At 40.7% G+C, this 18,924-nt stretch overlaps 1 protein-coding gene across 1 annotated transcript in view; it reads right to left on the bottom strand.

Annotated features, from left to right (window-relative positions):
- LOC147751482 (cadherin-related family member 4-like) overlaps positions 1-18,924 on the bottom strand; it is an 866,423-nt gene that overhangs the window by 48,577 nt on the left and 798,922 nt on the right. The window contains exon 23 of the mRNA XM_086938604.1: positions 2,325-2,361. Within this exon, the coding sequence (XP_086794730.1) occupies positions 2,325-2,361 (37 nt within the window). The remainder of the gene's footprint in view (positions 1-2,324; positions 2,362-18,924) is intronic.

Raw genomic sequence — 18,924 nt, 5'->3', positions numbered from 1 at the left:
GCTCACGGTTAAAGGTCGCAGGCGTGGCTCTTGTGGCTGAGTCAGTCCCTTTATAGAGTTTTCCTCCAATGTTGCTTGTAACTTCTTTGTGACGTTCCTCTTGGGGGTACAAATTGTCCAAAACCCAATTCAAGGGTCTGGAATCTCCAAGATGGTCCTTGAAAGTTTGGGACTTCAGTTCCCACAATTCACTTGGACAAAACCTTTACAAATCCACTGGATGCACTCCAGGCTAGGGAATCCTGCTGGTGATGGTCCAGGTGAGCTCTGTTAACCTGTAGCTTGCAGAGACTTCACTCTTTATTTCTCTGGAAGCAAGGTACATCCAAAAGTTTGTATTCCCAGATATTGCAGTCAGGAAGAATGCAGGGCCTGATGGTGCATATCCAGTTTCCAGCTTGGCAAGCCTTCTTCTTCTCTTAGTTTTAAGCAGCAGATCTGAAAGGCTCCGTACCTCTCACATATGTTCTGCATTCTGTCCATCAACTATGGTTTTTGCAACTCTCACATATTTATTCAGTCAATAGGATATAAGGGAGCTTGTATTATGGTGGTCAGGATATCCGTCACATTTGTGCTCTAGTATATTATCCGCCAAGAAGGTAATAAGGTCCATAGGGCCAGATGTTTCAAGCAAAACTGTGATCACAAAGGTGACATTTGCAGAATGTCACCGTTTGAGATTGCAAAAATCATAGTGTGCAATGTAGGGAAGAGAAGACCCAGTTGCAAAAAAAGGAATTGCAAAATTTGCGATTCCCTATTTTGTGCACACATTTAGAGGATCGCAATTTGCAATTCCCTAAATGCTCTTCTAGTAGCTATCACAAATAGCGATACTGCTTTAAGGAATCGCAAATTACCACCAACTTCAAATCGGTGGTAATTTGCGATTTCCTAGAAATATACACATTTAGCATTTTTTAAAGTGCCATATGGATCACATACATGCCTTTAGGGCATGTATGTGCGTCACATGTGCACACATGCACATTTCATGGGTGCAACAGGTTGTCCTTTTGAAACCCTTGCATCATTGAAATTACATGGGTAATTTGCGAGTACCTATTGGGTACTCGCAATCTGCGCATGCAATTCCTATTCATTCATATGGGCCTCTTGGCCCATAGAAATAAAAGGGAAGCCATTCCTTATTTGCGACTCGCAAATAAGGAATGCGTAGGAATCCCAAAATATTTGCAGATTCCTGCATACATTGCATTTTGCAAGTCTATAATAGCGAATCGGTAAAATTCGCTATTATAGACTCGCAAAATGTAATGTTGACACATCTGGCCCTTGGTGTCTTAAATGATACTACATCAGAGAAATTCTTTAGCAAATCAGGTTAATAATCATTGTAAAACATTTTCTTTAAATAAAATACATGATATGATTTGCGAACAGTCCTTTCTACAGTTAATTTGTATCAAATGTTCAGCAAGCAAAGTTTGCAATAAAATCCACAAGAAAAGGTTCCTACACATCAATTAACTTTTAGTAAAGTCACAAGGAAAATGCTTGATTTGACCATTTTTTCTAGAAAACAGTTTCTCCTATAGTACAATTGAGAGAAAATGTGTTTGTGCATTCGGTTTCAGTGGAATACAGTTCATGGCACTTTTGTGCACTGTGTGTGATTATTTATTTTCTTTAGGTTATTGTATAGTCGCCGTAAATTGGACCCAGAAACCTCATCCACTAAAGCAGTAGTACTCCTTGCAAAGGACAGCACTCAGTTTTTTGCAAAACGTTCTAGGCGCTGGATAGTAGGCCAACCATAGATACAGTAAGCATAGCTAATGAGATTCAGTAATGTATTAATTTGTTTCACTTTCTTGAGATAATTTACAACAATATTTTACAGTATTTTTAATTTACTCAGTAAAACTAAGAGTAATTCCACAGTTCTCATACTTCTTGTGTCAGTGAGATTTTCAACCTGATGGCCTAGAACAGAAAAATTGCCCATTATTTTAAAAGAGTTAGCCAACAATAGGTAGACATTGTTCAGTTGTGTTACTAATACAAGAGGATGTTAGTCAGAGACACTTTAGAAACTGCTGCATGATACACCTCGGCTGTGGCTTGTTTAAACCACAGCTGTGTGTACTTCTAAACACATATGTATTTAGAAACAAGCACTCAAACACACACCTATGCCTCCCACTCTTTCTGGTGGAAACTGTTGACTGAAATAACACACATATTGCTTCAAACTACCTGTGAAATATCTAAGTGTGTTCATATATTACATTGTGGTACTGAAAAAAACAGTTTTTCTTTTATGAATACATAACGAAGTGTCAAAACTTTTGTCATACCTATGTCAATAGCACGGCCATCAAAACGTGTTGAATGCTGAAAAACAAGAGAAAATAAAGACAGAATTATTGTAAAATTGTCTAACCTCAGGTTTCCAAACATACTTCACAGGTACTCTCAAACCTTGCAGGAATACACCATTATTGCCTGCAGGGTAAATAACATATGCATTAAAAAGATATTCTCTACTGCAAGCTCAGCATGAAGGCATGTCACTACATCTCATCCAATGCAAAAGCCACACTCTTGTATTTGGACATTGTGGGCCCGAATCAAAAAGTTTTTACAACGCGTACATTTATGAGTGATAAGTCTCCGTGCACCGGGTGGAATCTCCACACTGAGCCGTTTGTCTCTTTTGACAGGGTCCTACAGTGAGCGTGTGGGCATGGTCTGACACAGTGGAAGTTGGCACTTTATTCTTAAAAAGAGGTAATTTGCTTTCTCACAATCATGCCCCCATTCATGTGAATCTGCTTTTGCTACCAGCTTCTACCTCAGGGAAACATGTCAAAGCAAATATCATGTGTTTTACCTCTTGGCTGCGGCGGTAATTCCGCCGCAGCGCTAGGGGGGAGTGAGGGGCACGTGGCGCACCATACTCGTGACGGAAACACTCCGTCACGAGCTACGGGCGCGCTGTGCTTGTAACGGAGTGGTTCCGTCACGGCCCCACCCCTTCAATAGAACGCTCAGCGCAGGCGCGAAATCGCTGCCACGCAGGCGTGGCGGCCGGGCCGTGATGGAACCACTCCGTCATTAGCACAGCGCGTCCGTGGCTGGTGACGGAGTGGTTCCGTCACCAGCACACAAAGGGTTAACACTGACCCAGTTGTCAATATCAATCTACACACACGTTCACTAAAAGTCGAGAACATATTTCCTTTTAAACCTTTAAAATGGGTTTCAACACATTTCTATTTTTTAAAATCATATTCAGATATATATGGGACTACCTCGCACCAGAAGAACTCCATACTTACACCAGATAGTTTGTTGCAAACCAATAATTATGGAGATGCCTGAAGTTTATATGTTTAGTTTCTGGTTATGAGCCAGATGTACAAAGCCATTTTGTGATTGCAAACCCCTACGATTCGCAAAATCAAATGGTTTGAAACCGTAAATTGGCTTTTTAGGTACATTAGAACCTTTTTTTCGAGCCTGAAAAACCTTTCTGGCTCACAAAAGATGAGTTTAACAAGTCAAACCGCATCGTAATTGGGAAGGGGCTTGTAATGTGCGCCCCTCCTAATTCAACCCATTGGAACACTTTCCCCTCATTTAATGGTGTGATCTCAGGGGAAATATGAGGTGGTTTTCTGGTTTACATTGGACCTCTCACTATGGGGCCCATTAGGATGGCGGGCGGATCGCCCCCGCCAGGCTGGCGGTAGCCACCGCTGGCCTGGCAGGGGCAATCCGCCCGCCATCCTACCCGTAATCACCCCCTGCCATATTAGCATGGCGGGGGTGATCGCGGCGGGCGGAAAGACCGTCCGCCGCTTGTCGGCGGGGCGGAAAAGGTTTAATATGGTGGCGGTGTCTATTAGACATCGCCAGCCATATTAGCATTGCCCAAAAAGCATGCCTTTCCGTGGCGGTGATGCCGCCATGGAAAGGCATGCGGTCTTCACTTCAGGGACCCCCTGCGGGCCCCCGGAGTGAAGGACAGGTGGGGGTGCACACGGGGGGTACCTGTGGTACCCCCACTGCATTTACATTAACAAAGCGGCACATACCGCGCGGTGCTTGCCGCTTTGTTAATGTAAATGCAAATGTGCATTTTTATCATGGTGGCGGGCGGTGCTGAGAGCACCGCCCTTCACACGCTGGGGCCAGAGCAGGGAGGCAGGAAATTACAGACACCTCTTTCGGGGGAGGACTGTAGAAATTTTCTCACTTAAAGTGGGAACCAGGTATAAATAGAGCACCAAAGTAACAAAAGGGGTATGCAGTTCCTTGAGAAAACTATTCGAATAGAAAGGACATGTCAATTTAAGAATGGAGGATTTAGATAGGGGCATCTGATTGCTCAGGAGCAACAGCCCTCACACACCCAGATGGGGGCCATGCTTCATCATAGGGCATGCCACTGATTGAGCCAGCAGTGCAATGCTCAAAGGGCACAATCAAGGGGACTCTTTGCCGGAGATCTTTTGTTTTAGGCCGAACATTAAATGTGGGCATAAGTGTATGGGCTCTGAGTGTAGATTGATGTGAGTGTAGGAGTTAAAATAGGCTAAGATGTGCACTATCAGTTTTATTATCTTGTCTAGATAAAAAAATTAATAATAGGGGCTGAAAATATTGATCTGTGTCAGCTCATTAAATTGTGCATAAGTGGATCAACATGCTTCTTGCTGTATTTAGTCATTACCGATCAATGGCTAATGTACACAGTGATTGGGATTGTTTTAGTAATGTTAGTGAATAGTACCCAATCCCTACTGTTAATTTGAAACGAGAAGAAGTGTTTATATTAATACCTTCAATAATGGTAGGAAAACAACCCAATGAGGGGTGATGGTTAGCCCCCCCACCCATGGTGGATGCAGAGGCCACGCTGATTTTAGTTGGCTGGAACTACAATGTGTACTGATGCAAAGTGCGTTGACTAACCTACCCCGTCTCTGCAACCTTGGAGATGCATTCTCAGACCCAACTCTTCATTACAGTTCCGGGCCTGTGGAAGACTTAGAAAAAGGACTGCTGTGCTGCTCTGCTGCAAGAAGGACTCCCCTGCTGCCCTGCTACTTTTCTGCCCTGCTGCTCTGCTGACTGAGGGAGAAGGCATTGTACTGCACCTTCAACACAGGACCACCAGAGTGACTCCAAAGGAGAGCTGGCTGGCCTCCTGATCAGAGCTTCAGAGTCAAAAAGGCTACAACCATCCTGAACCTTGATCCTGCTGTGAGTCATAACCCCACTAATTGGTGTCCCTACAGTCCTGGACCTTTGGAAGTAGGGCTAAAGGTGCTCTGCCAGCCCAGCTGTGGTCTCTACCAGAACCAATGTAGTGTTACACAACCCCGATGCAGCTTTGACTTGCCTCATCAGAACTGATGCAGCATGACGCAGTCCCAGCGCAAGCCCACATCGCAATCCTCATGTCTCATCGGTCAGCTATAGCATGATGCATCCTCAACACATTCTTGCAGCTCCTCATCGGAACCAACACAGCCTTCACGCAGCTCATCGTAACTGCTGCTGTGTGACTCATCCTCAACGAGGACCTTGCATCGCTCCTTTGGACCTCCGCTGCATGGCACAATACTCCAGAACCAGAATTTAAGGTACATTTTCTCATTTGGAATCACATGACCCCTGTACTGGGCCTACAGTCCATCGTACTCGGCCTGAACTTGTGACTTTACTCTGGCCTAGTGTGATCAGATGATCAAACAGATATTCACCGTTGGCGCTTATAAGCATTATTTTTTCTTAAACCATTGAATTGCTGATCTGTGGTTTTACTGATTAGATTTTTTGACATCAAATAATGTATTACATTTCACTCAATTTTTCTAAATTGGTGTGGGATATTTCTTGTGTTGTGTTTTAACTTTAATAGTGTTTGAATTGCTGCATAAATACTTTCCACATTGCCTCTCACTTAAGTCTGACTGTTTTTTGCCAAGACACCAGAGGCTCAAGCATAGGATAATTTGGGGTTTGGTGAAGTGATGGCTAGGGATACATTGACATTGACTGTGGTAGTGGTGTGAAGTCCCATTCCCATTCAGTGTATCATGTACAATAATGAGAGCTAGAAATACCCTTTTCCTACAGTAACTAAGCCAAGCAACCCTCCAAACTCTTTCAGATAGCCATAGTTTTACTCAAGCTCACGGTATACCAGAGTTTGTTGGTGAATTATTACTGTTAATAGAGATATCCTCCTGGAAGTTCTATCTTTAGGATATTTCCATAATAATATCTCTGTGTAAGTGGGTACTGAAGTTTTTCAAATGAAGAGTTTGTGGAGGAGATGTCTGGCAAAGAATTCCAAAGTTGTTTGAGATGTGGACATTTAAGTTGCCAGAATCTCCGTTTTCCATTAAGCGAGATAGACACATTTTATCAACAATTTTGAGGGGTCAGGACCCCACTGATCAAGGATCTCAAGCACAGGTACGGGAAGGAAAGAGAACACACAAATCACCACAGAGTAGGTGGTGGGGTCCCTGAAAGTCTAATAGAGTGGAGCCATATATATATTGAATCTGGTGTTGCATACTAATGGGTGGGGATTGCATTAAGCAAATGGGAATACGAATTACATGAATGACAAGCAGCAGAAGGGGAAATTAAACAGCAGGATTTTGCAGCATTGCATTAGTTCAGACATACACACATACAAGCACAAACAAACCTAGCCACACACAATCACACAAATACAGATCATACACAATATACTGCAAGTACAACCAAAAATTGCTGGTAGTATGGTGAGAAAGACTGGTGTTATATAATTTCTGAAAAAATTACACAATCACTTGTGGAAAATGGAACTGTGGGCCATGTAACTTATTTGTAAGCATGTAGAAATATCCTATCTTTTTACTTCTGTATTTACAAGCATTGTGCACACTTTGCTCTTGCACAACCTCTGGGACATTAATCTCTCTATATGCCATAGACCATTATGTAGAACCCTGTAATTTGGTGGTGCCATGGCCACTGCAAAATGCCCTTCCAACTACCCTTTGCATGTGCTTTCTATGGTGCTTGTATAAACAAACAACAATGTTTCAACTGGTTTTATTGAGAAAATTAGTTATCAAGCATGCACAAAACATTGCAAAAAAGAAAAGTAGGGATACTCATAGTTTAAATGTGCCCAAGGCATCATTTTTATGGAGGAGTGCAAGAAATTGTGAAGAATCAAGGCAACAAGAGTTTTTAGAAAAATTGGGAACAGTTGCATCAGCACTGCAAGCAATTAATATATAGGTAACCCGAAAACTTTGTGCACACAAATGCTCGTGAAACTTAAAGGCGGGCGGCTGAGGTGACAAGTGAAAAAACAGCGGTGGCGCGAGTTGAAGAAGTGACAAATATATATAGAGGGGCTTTAGTTTCATAGTCAGTTATTCACATGAATTTTTGACACATATTTTTAAGCTTTTTTATGAATCACAGTAACAGGCACCATAAGTTGCGCTAGTATGTCGACGGCCTTTCAATCCTAAGGATTTAGGATCATCATCAGGTACTACTGAATGAAGGTGCTGGAAGCTTAGGTGGGAAGAGGGGGTGGAGGAGGAGGTTCACGGCTGGTCAGTAAGGCTTGCCCAATGTCAAGTATGGAGCGAGAAATTGGTATGAACGGGTGAAATGTGTAGCAGAGGTCGGGACTGGATGGACCCCGGAAGTACTGGAGGTGGAGTACTACCGAGCAAGCGTCCACAGTGAGGAGCTGTCTATCAATGAATGTGAACCACGTAACAGTGAAGTGGTGAAAGGTTGGCAGTGCGTCCGGTTCTGGTTGGAATCTGGAGGCGATTCCGGAGCGTAATTGTCAGAGGTCTGCAGAATCGTCTGCAACTTGGGTCGGAGCCCTCATCCTCAGGTGTCTGTCCAATGGAGCAGCTCGCAAGGGACGACCAGATTGTGGTAGAAGTAACGAGGGCCCAGGATGGGGCTAGAATCCTGGTGTGTGAAGCCTGGGTCAGAGCCCTGATGCACAGGCAGCCATCACTTTGTAACACTGCCGTTCACTGTGTGACTGCTGCCTGTGAATCGGTACTCCGACCTATTCTAGCCACATCATGGGCCCTGGCTGCTTCTAACACAATCCAATTGTCAAACAATCTGTGAGTCTCCCTACTTTTCTTTTTGGATGTATGACGTTACAACGCAGGCTATTACAACGCCTGCCTTTACAACGTGGTTTTTACATCGCAATCCATTAAAACGCATAGCGCTTTGGGGTGCTGGATAGTGAAAAGTTTAATTTACTATTCCAACACCAGTCCCCGTGGACACTAGGGAAGGTTTTGGATAGTAAATTAAACTTATTCCCTATCCTAGAGCACCCCCCAGCGCAATGCGTTGTAATGGTTTGCGTTGTAATGACCGCGTTGTAATGGTAGTGCGTTGTAAAAGTTTTGTTGTAAAGGTTGCTCACCTTTATACTTTCTCACCCAGGTCTCAATCTGGTCTGTGGGTTTACTCCTGTTGTTTATACCTCTACTACAGTGCTTGAGCATTGTGACATAGATGTGTTTTGAAGAGTATATTTCGATACATCAGTTGTAGCTAAGAGATTCCTGAGATCATGTTGCTTCTATAAATATATAGAGGTGCATGGCCAGTCTTTAATTGAATATATGTCAGCAATGCCTACCTTGGGCTCCTTCAACCCTCCTATGCTTGCCAAATGTTCTTAGAAAATGATAATGTGCCTTAAGATAAGATAGGTACAGATTTCTTATTTTAGATGTATATGCAAGTATTTACACATAGTTGTGGTGTAATTGAGAATTATAATCTCAAATGTAATTCATGACCGTTTTTTAAGGTGAGATACCAATAGAGGTTTATATTGTGTGGGGAAGTAGTACTATGTAGTAGGGTACGGGCCTTTGGGATGCTCATGAATATGTTGTTCTAGATCTAGGTTAATAGATGTAGAAAGCCTGCTTTCTATATTTTCTTCCTGTATTTCTTCATATCAAGTCTATGGCGTTTCGCTCCCGGTAAGACCCCCACTGTCTAGAACGGCTTTTTTCCCTACCAAGTCTGCAGATGTGTTGTTTCTTATTATCTTTAGCTAGTTCTAAAGGAGATACAGGCTTACTAGCTGGGCCAATGAAGTCCCTTTAGAGTTGGTGTCATATACTTGAACTTCTACAGGCCTTTGACATAGCATACAGCAGCATTTGGGAAGCATGGTAAAGGTCTCATGAGTAGAGAGTTCCCTCTATCAAGGTGTAGAGGAAACTGTTTTACATTTTTGACTTTGAGTTATTTTCCAGTAGAACGTATGTCACTTATTTTAGGAGAGAACTCACTTAATGGGGATCTGGCTATCTTGATGATATGCTACTTGAAAGCTACGTCTCCATAGAGGGTAAATTCAAGTGGAGCAGCATAATTTAGGCTCCATCCTTTCTACATCATGAATCTTTATTGACATACTCATATACAGTATTTATATTCAATTTGTGGTTTGGTTTAATTTAATTAACGTGTGTTATATTTAAACTAATCAACTGAGTATATCTTTTGCAATTATCAAAGTGATATATATATATATACACGAGGGGGTAACTGGAAGCACTAGTCTTTTTCCGGTGAACGCGGAGAGTGGGGCACTAAAAATGTACAGTGAAACAGATCGACAGGAAGCGGCCCAAAATGCCTTTAAGAAAAGAACAAACGGCAGTACCAAGAAGGTGGGTGAAACGACAACAGTAACCACTTTAGCGAAACAATTTAACAGCCTTGAAAGATTGTTTTAGGGGGGAGGTCTTAAGTTTTGGTTTAGCCCAACAAAGAAAACAAAAAATGAAGATGGAAAGGTTATATTGGGAACTACAAGAGGCAGAAGAGAACTTAACAAGGGGGATAGCTACTAAGGGGGATGTGAAAACGTTAGAACTAGAGGTCGTAAAGAAAAGGGCACAAATACTGGGTATATGGGATAGTGAGAAGGCAAGAAAATATTTAGCCCAACGCAAGATTTGTCATGAATATGGTGAAGCCATAGAACGACCCATAGCTCTAGGATTACGTATGAAGGATTCCAGTCGCCATATACCTTTTCTGAAAGACAAAACAGGTAATTTAAGAACTGGATCCCAAGACATACTGAACATCTTTCATGACTTTTATTCAACACTATACAAGACAGAACAAACTAATTTACAAGAATTGGATATTAACACTTTAGGCATAGTAGCTAAATTAGACCCACTTGCGGTGGCGTTATTAGAGGCACCCTTATCAGAGGAAGAGGTAGTTAGGGCAATTAAAACGGTACCAATGGGTAAAGCAGCAGGCCCTGACCAATTACCGGGAGAAATATACAAACTTTTTTTTTAGGAACTTAAGGAGATACTATTTGAAACATTTAGGGCTGCTCAAAATGGAGAAATATCAACAACATGAAAGGAGGCCATTATAGTTGTATTTAGTAAGAAAGGAAAAGCGGCTGACATACCGGGTTCATATCGCCCAATATCATTATTAAATTGCGATGGCAAGATCTATTCAAAAATATTAGAAAATCGAATGACGAAAGTAATAACAGCATTAGTGTCCAAGACCCAACACAGCTTTATTCCAGGGAGAGGAACAGTGGCACATATCAATAAAGTCATTACGTTGCTGGATATAGCAGAAGTAGAAAAACGCAGTTTAGGGCTAATATTACTCGATGCTGAAAAAGCGTTCGATCGCGTGGAATGGAACTATTTATGGAAGGTAATGGAGACTATGGGATTCCCTAGAAAATTTATGATAGCACTACAAAGTTTATATGTGGCACCAACGGCTAAGATAGCATCTATGGGAGCGATCTCTGATTCAGTGCAGATAACTAGGGGGACAAGGCAGGGTTGCCCCTGTTCTCCGCTTCGTTTTGCTTTATACATAAATCCTTTCATCGATTTGCTTATTAACAGTGAAGCTATTAAACCCTTTTTTGTACGTAATCTTCCCCATATTGTTTTTGCCCTTGCGGACGACATAGCAGTGACTTCAGATGACCCGGCTTCAGCACTGGTAGAAATTGAACGATTAGCCAAGATATTTGGTCAACTATCGGGCTATAAGTTGAATACTGCAAAAACGCAGCTGGTGTGTTCACATTCGGTCTACATTAACGACCCTAGAGTAGTAGTAGAAGCAACCTACCTGGGGGTCAAGATAAGAGCAGCTATGTCAGTAGTGGTAACCGCTAATTGGGCCCCGCTCTATAGAAATATAGTGGAGTCTTTAGAAAAGTGGGGGCGGTTACATTTCACTTTAATTGGTCGAAGCAACATAATAAAAATGATTATATTACCAAGGGTTTTATATTTATTCAGATCCTTACCATTAGAAATTCAACCGGCTCAAATTCAACAGCTGCAGGCACTGTGTGCTAGATTTATTTGGACTCCGGGCAAACCACTGAGAGCCATGCGGCTCATGACACTACCAAAAGATAGAGGGGGACTTTCGCTCCCTGATTTTTTATTATATTATTATGTTTGTTTTCTGCAAAAGATGTACTGTTTACTGATAGGAGGTGAAGTTGAAATTAATTCAACTATATCGAGTTTCAATATATCTATATATCATTTAACTTTGGGAATGGCTGCAAACCGGAGCTTGTTCAGGGAAATAGAATGGAGCTATTACATAAGAACTAAGTTCAAGACGATAGAAGCAGTTATTAAAAGTTGGAAAAAAGTACGCAAATTAATTAACTTAGGATCCATAACCTATTATACCCCATTAAATGCAACCAAATTGCTTCCAGCTATATGTAGAGATAGTGTCATGAGGTTTTGGCAAAGTAAAGGGATTAACACTCTAGGAGATCTCTACGACCAATCTGGTGCTCCTAAACAATTTGTTTCGATATCACAAGATTGTGGTATACCACAAACACAGTTTTTTAAATATATTCAAATTAGGGATTTCTTAGTTAAAAAAAACCTAAAATTGATATCTAACCCTTTGATGGAGGCTGTAAAGAGTCATAGTAGGATAGGGGGATTATATAAAATTCTAAATTCAAGAAAGGATGACGATTTGGAAAAACATATGATTTATTGGACTGAAACTCTGGGGGAGAATGAAATAGATATATCAATAGAAGATGCTATTGTTAGAGCTAAGGAAATTTTAATGTCTGCAAATCTACAAGTACAATTCTTTAAAACTGTGTTTAGGTTGTACTATACGCCTGCGAGAATGAAAAAGTGGGGCACCAGATACGATGGGAAATGCTTTCGATGTGCTGCATCAGATGCGGATATAGACCATATTTTTTATACGTGTGTTAAACTACTTCCTTTTATACAAGCTATAGAGAGATTCCTATCTCAAATAATAGAGATACCTGTTAAGATAACCCCTGCGTTAATGATGTTAGGGATGGGTCATGAGGTTTCAAAGGAGGGTAGTTTGTATAAATTTAGATACTTTTTATTTGTTGCAATGACCATAGCTCGTTTAAGTATAGCAGGGGAATGGTTGTCTCAAGAGCCTCCGAGATTTGAGGTGTGGAGGGCTAAGTTATTTAGAATATCAAGCTTGGAATTTAGTCTATATTCGTTAAAAGGAGCAAGGAAACGGAAAATGGGACTAATGATTTGGGAGCAATTTATGGGCTATATGAACAATTGAAAAGCATATTGTGACTAATTATGGTGTAGGAGTGTTTGCTTTGTTTATTTACAATTTTTAATATACACTTTTTTTCTATTTTGAAGAATTCTAAAAGAAGACTTAGTTTGTTAAAATATGTATTGTAATGAAAACTATGTATTCATGGTGATGAAAAATGTATATTTTCAAATGTTAAACTTGTTATGGAAGTGTGGAAAGAATAAAATATAAAAAAAAAAGAAAGATTGTTCGAACGAGAAGTGAGGAAGTGGTGGGAAGCCACTTTGTTACAAAAATATGTGGGAGTGAATAGAGTTCCAAGGGGATTGCGTATATATACGATCCCAGCATATGAGAACCCGGACCCCTTATTGCTGGAGGAATGGTCAGAGTTCACAGCAGTCTCATGCCACGGAATGCTAAAAATCTTAATCAAATTCGCATGGAGCGATCATGAAAAGGCACGTAAAGATATTGCCGAATTGGAAAAAGAAATCTCAGCAAATGATGACAAAAGTAAACAAGAGGAATACCGACAGGCTATGAGCAAAAGACTAAAATTGTATGAGGACAAAATCAGACAAAGGAAACAGGAAAAGTATGAGCGGGGCGAGCGTGATTATGAATTGGGGAGAGTCCTAACGTTTGCGAAAAGATATGAGGCCCCAATTCAGGCCTTGGCGAAGAAAAGTGGAAAAACCCAGGGCAGTGAACAAGAGGATACGACAGAATCAGAAATGTTGGAAAATGAACAAGCAAAAAGCAGAACGAGCATTGCTGGGGCGCAACAAATGCACAAACTTCCTTTTCACGAGGAGTTCGAGATTCTCAGACAAACGAGACAAAAGGGGGGAAGAGGCAAACCCCCGGACCAACAGAGAAATGACCAACGCAGAGGGGGGGTGAGTGGCGCAAAAAGCAACTTTTCGCCACCACTAACCAGAAGCCGAATCAAGAGATACAACAAACGGCGCTGAAAAATGTGACATGCTCTGAGGACAATCTAACAATAATTAATTTGACTCCGAAGATATTAACAAAGGAAGAGGAACATGTGCTTAAGTTGGGACTGTCCTTTTGTCCAGATAAGAAATTGGAATACACACAGACAAAAATAGACTTATTCAAATTCTCACGGAAATTGAAATTGCACAAATTTTATAAACTACGTCCCAAAAAAACGACATGAAACACACGAACTCCAAATGTATTGGATGTGGTACAAGTTAAGGACCTGTCGGCCCTCAAAGATTTAAACATGCTGGAAGCAGAGTGCGCGAGCCAGGAGAGAGGCAACATCCCTGGGCACACCGGAATAGAACAAGAAGGAGGAGACAGTCCTTTTAGACCTGCATCAACCTTAATTCCACAAATGCCAAAAGACAATATCGATGTGTTTATGGACACGGTAACACAAGAATTGTTGAAATGGAGGAAGAATGATGAATACAGGATTAACAACAAGAAGAACAATTTGTCGATAAAACACTGGGAGGCAATTAAAAATATTCAACAGGATGCAAGCATAATAGTAAAACCGTCCGACAAGGGTGGGAACGTTGTTCTACAAACCTACAAAGCGTACAATGATGAAGCAAAGAGACAATTAGCAGACATAAACTGCTATAAAAAAATCAGCAAGGAGATATATTTGAACAGTATTACGGATTGCCAACAATTGCTTCGCAAGTGGTATGACAAAGGGCTACTGGATACAGAGGAATACTTATATCTGAGGTGTATGAACCCTGTAACGCCAAGCTTTTATCACTTGCCCAAAGTACACAAGAACAGCAAGGAGCCACCAGGACGTCCAATCGTGAGTGCACAAGGAAGTCTATTAGAACATTTGTCTGTTTACATTGACTATTTCCTAACTGACTTTGTGAAAACATTACGCAGCTATATAAAAGATACCAAGGACTTTTTACACACATAGAAAAAGTGGTGTGGAGAGAAGGGGATTGTATGCTAGTAATGGACATAGCTAGCCTTTATACTAACATAGGCCATGTGGAAGGTTTAACAGCTATAGAAAGTTTCTTGGAAACAAGATCTGCGAAATTTTTAGAACATAATGATATGCTGCTAGAGCTATTGTCTTTTAGCTTAAAAAATAACATTTTCCTATATGAGGATCAGTACTACCAGCAATTAACTGGGGTGGCCATGGGCACATGTTACTCCCCGAGTTTTGCGAATCTCTTCGTAGGATGGTGGGAGGAACGGGTGGCATGGGCCAAAAATAATGGTGAATGGACACAGAAAAACGTAGCCTGGTACAGGTATATTGATGATCTCTTCCTGATTTGGAGGGGGATCAATGGACTCAGCAACCAAGTACGTAGAAAAACTAAATGAAAACGAATACAATTTAAGATTTACTGCAGAAATAAGTTGTACCAATATGAATTTTTTGGATTTGGAGGTGATGGTGAGAAATGGGAAAATAAATACCAGCTTGTACCGTAAATCTACGGCTGGGAACTCTATTTTACATTCGACAAGCAGTCATCCCCCGAGATTAATCCAAAGTATCCCCTATGGGGAATTGTTTAGGATAAAAAGAAACTGCACTAGTGAGGAAGACTTTGAGAGTAATGCACAAGCTAGCATAGCTAGATTTAAAGCAAGAGGCTATGGGAATAAAACCTTGAATATTGCTTTGCACAAAGTACAGAATGTATCCCGAAAGAATTTGTTGAAGGAAAAAGACACAGGCAAGGTAGGGAAGGCCAATGTACTTAGAATGATAACAACCTACTCTAGAGGAGCGGATAGACTCCAGATGATCCTGAGAAAAAATTGGAATCTATTGAAAACGGATCCAGTCATTGGAACCGATTTACCCCCACGCCCGAAGATAACATTCAGATGGGCACGAGCCTTAAAGGATACACTCACTAAGAGTCACATAGCAAGATCAGTGGCCAAACCTTTTGGAGAACCCCCCCCGGGCTTTTACCCGTGTGGGAGATGCAAAACGTGCAGGAATAGCAAAAAGACAATAAACTTACAAAGTGGGGGAGAACTTGATGAGAATTAGTAAGTTCCTGACATGTACAACACCCTACACAGTATATTGTTTAGTCTGCCCTTGCGGACTTAGATACATTGGCAGCACCATCCACCAAACCAAAATTCGCATATTAGAACACTTACGGGCCATAAATAAAGGGGATGTGAACTATCCAGTGGCAAGACACTTTCAGAGATATCACGATAGCAACAATGATGTTTTATCATATTTTGCTTTAGATCAGGTTCCCATGAGCGTAAGAGGAGGGAATAGATTAATGAAGTTATGCAGACTAGAATCCAGGTACATCATAGACCTCTGTACAAAGACACCGGACGGTCTAAATAGTCATGAGGAATTAGCAGTTCATTTGGGATGAAGGGCTCTTCATCCTTTACTAAGATACATTCTGTAAAGTGACCGTATATGTAACTGTGAAAAGTATTTGGGCAACAATAATTGATATAAAGGCTGAGAACTGAGAATTATTGCTGAGTATAATCATTTTTGTGCTAAAGTGTAATATAGATGAAATATGTATCATTGATAGATCTGTAAGTGAGTTAACTTATCATTTTGGGAGGCACGTTTTGTAAAATAGTTTAAGGACAAATGCACAGACTAGCCCATACAGGGAGTGATAAAGCAGGAGAAGTTAGCCCATTCAGGGCTTAATAAAAGTTTGTACAGTATCGATATGGGATCCACAGTACAAATGTCGTTGATGTGGTGTAATATAAAATGTGCATTATACACCGTTACAAGATGGCGCTCATGAAAAGGGTGTTGTATAATGATGTAATTTGTCCTTCGTTAATGTCTATTATAATTTTGAATGTGATCACATGCTTAACATATAAAATTGGCCGCGTCCGACATACCCTTGTACCACAGAGGAAGGCGTATGCCGAAACGCGTCTGGTGCGTTTGAAAGTCGAATAAAAACCAAATGACTTTCCCCCCGCGAGTGCTGTGTCTCTTTTGGTAAAGGAAGGGGACGAGGAGCGTAATACATTGCGGCAGCACTTCCCGCAAGTACAGCACCCGTGCACGAGTGCGTTAACAAGGTGCAACAGGAGCGAGGATATATTTATATATATTCAATAATGTAACCATATTATTTACATTCAAATTTAACATTGATTATTTTCACTCTGTGCATAATCCATATTGCAATTGACATTCATTTTGATTCTGAAAGGTTTAAATTGACATAAGGAGGCATTTGAAACAGCTTTCTTTAATTTGCAGTTGTGTTATCATGTGTGTTATATTTCTCCTTAGCTAAAGTCTTATTGGTAGTATTAGATGACTGATTGTGAAGCCTGTGGGGAGGAAGATGGCAATGAACTCAGAGAAACAATGGTCTAAAAAGGCCCTATTTTTATGGCGTACCAGGAGGGTGAGCTGCTCAAGATTGCAGTCCCCATTTTGATGAGATTGAACTTAGTGCATGCGTTGATTTCCCTCACATTCAACTGCTTGGCTGGTCCTTTGTGGAGAGAAGGCGATATGAAAATTTTTAAACCCAAATCAGTTGACTGGGGGTGAGTGCTTGCAATGTTCAACACTCCGTCCATCATCCCCTTTGGTTTTGCATTGTTCGCCCTAAGTTGGTAGGGTACGCCTAGACTTGGGGCACTTGCTCACTTTGCCACTGGATTCAAGGTAGCCTGACTGATGACGACTGATTAGCCAGACACCGGTCCTAGGACGCTTGTTTCCAGTCTAGGGAATACTTGGCTTGGCAGTTCAGGCTGGACTGTTTCCATGAGGCACAGGGTCAGACTGATTTGCATATGGCCATGTCTGAACTGGGGTGGCGGAGTGAGCTAAAGAATGATGATGGGTTAAACTCAGATCAGTTGACTGTGGGTGAGTGCTTGCTATGTTCAACACTCCGTCCATCATCCCCTTTGGCTTTGCTCCATTGCTAGTTAGGCAGTCTTTCCCTTGTCTCTGAGAGGGAACAAATCTCTCCCTGCAGGACTTTCCCCTGAATGTTAGGCTTCATCCTGAGCACCTCTGTTATTTTCTTGAACTTCTACAGAAGTACTATTCCATGCTGACACACATCTTCTATGGTCCCTGGATAGTAATCTGTTAGTTAATCCATCCTTAACCTATGTTTAGATTAGAAAAGGGAAGTCTATTTATAGAACCCCTTATTGTGACTATTTGCTGTATTTATGTTGTGGCAGTTACAATTCTGTTTCTCAATTTATTATGATTGACTTTATTGGCACATTTCAGGCTGCAAACTATATTGCTGTATCTTGTAAACTTATTTTTACTTTGTACATATACTGGATGGATTAACGTCCTAAAATAAATGTATTTAATCCAAATGATTGATTCTTGGAACTTATTGTGTAGTCACATTGGTTTCACACATCTCATATGTATTTCTGATGTTTACTCCTTTACAGCACTTCAAGTTGATTAACAAAGGTCTAAACGACTGATGGGGAAATATATTTGATGATTTCACCAAAATATTGAGGTATATATACCACTGGGCCATCACAAGTAACTCTGTTTCGTTACTCACCTAAAAAGTGATCACATGAAGATTTTTTGTCAGAAATCGTATTATAAAACATATGCTTTTAGCCATCTCCTGCACTTATGGGAAAATGGTTGTATCGGCACAAGGACAATTTTGCATTATCTCATTTGAAGCAGAAGTTTTTTTGACAATTGGGGAAGAATTTAGGATTAATGAGAAAATGTTAATTAATGTTGAAAACTAATGAGACTTAAAACAAAAAATGTCATGCAAAATTGCATCAGGCAATCATGTTTAAATATGATAGGCCTCAAATGCTGACATACTGCCATATTAAAGTTAACAGAGCTGTGAAGCTGTGAATTCAGCATTCAATTTAAGCTTGACTTTTTCAACTAACTCTTTTTCCAATGAATAGTTGCTGTGCAAAATGTTTTCTTTTTGTTTATATGAATTTTTGAACTCCCAAAAAGACCATTGTTAACTATTGAAAAAATACTCGTTATTCAGAAGGTTAGGAAGTTTCAAATGAGGGAATGAATATAGGCTTGAATGGGGAATGAATCATGGGAAACTTTAGAAATGATATAGCTTAGTTGCTGTCTAAAGAATGTTGTGTTTGTGTTAGAAGTTGGAGAGTGAAAGCGTTCCTATGGGCACCTGGTTAGGTGATTGGTCGACAGAAGAAAGAAGTAACATGAAGATTGAAACTGAATACTTTGTTTTTTCTTTAATAGTGTGC

Source organism: Lissotriton vulgaris, chromosome 1_1 (assembly GCF_964263255.1).
Source record: "Lissotriton vulgaris chromosome 1_1, aLisVul1.2, whole genome shotgun sequence".
NCBI classification, from domain to species: domain Eukaryota; kingdom Metazoa; phylum Chordata; class Amphibia; order Caudata; family Salamandridae; genus Lissotriton; species Lissotriton vulgaris.
The sequence above is the reverse complement of the archived record's forward strand: the minus strand, read 5'-3'. Positions and strand labels throughout refer to the sequence as shown.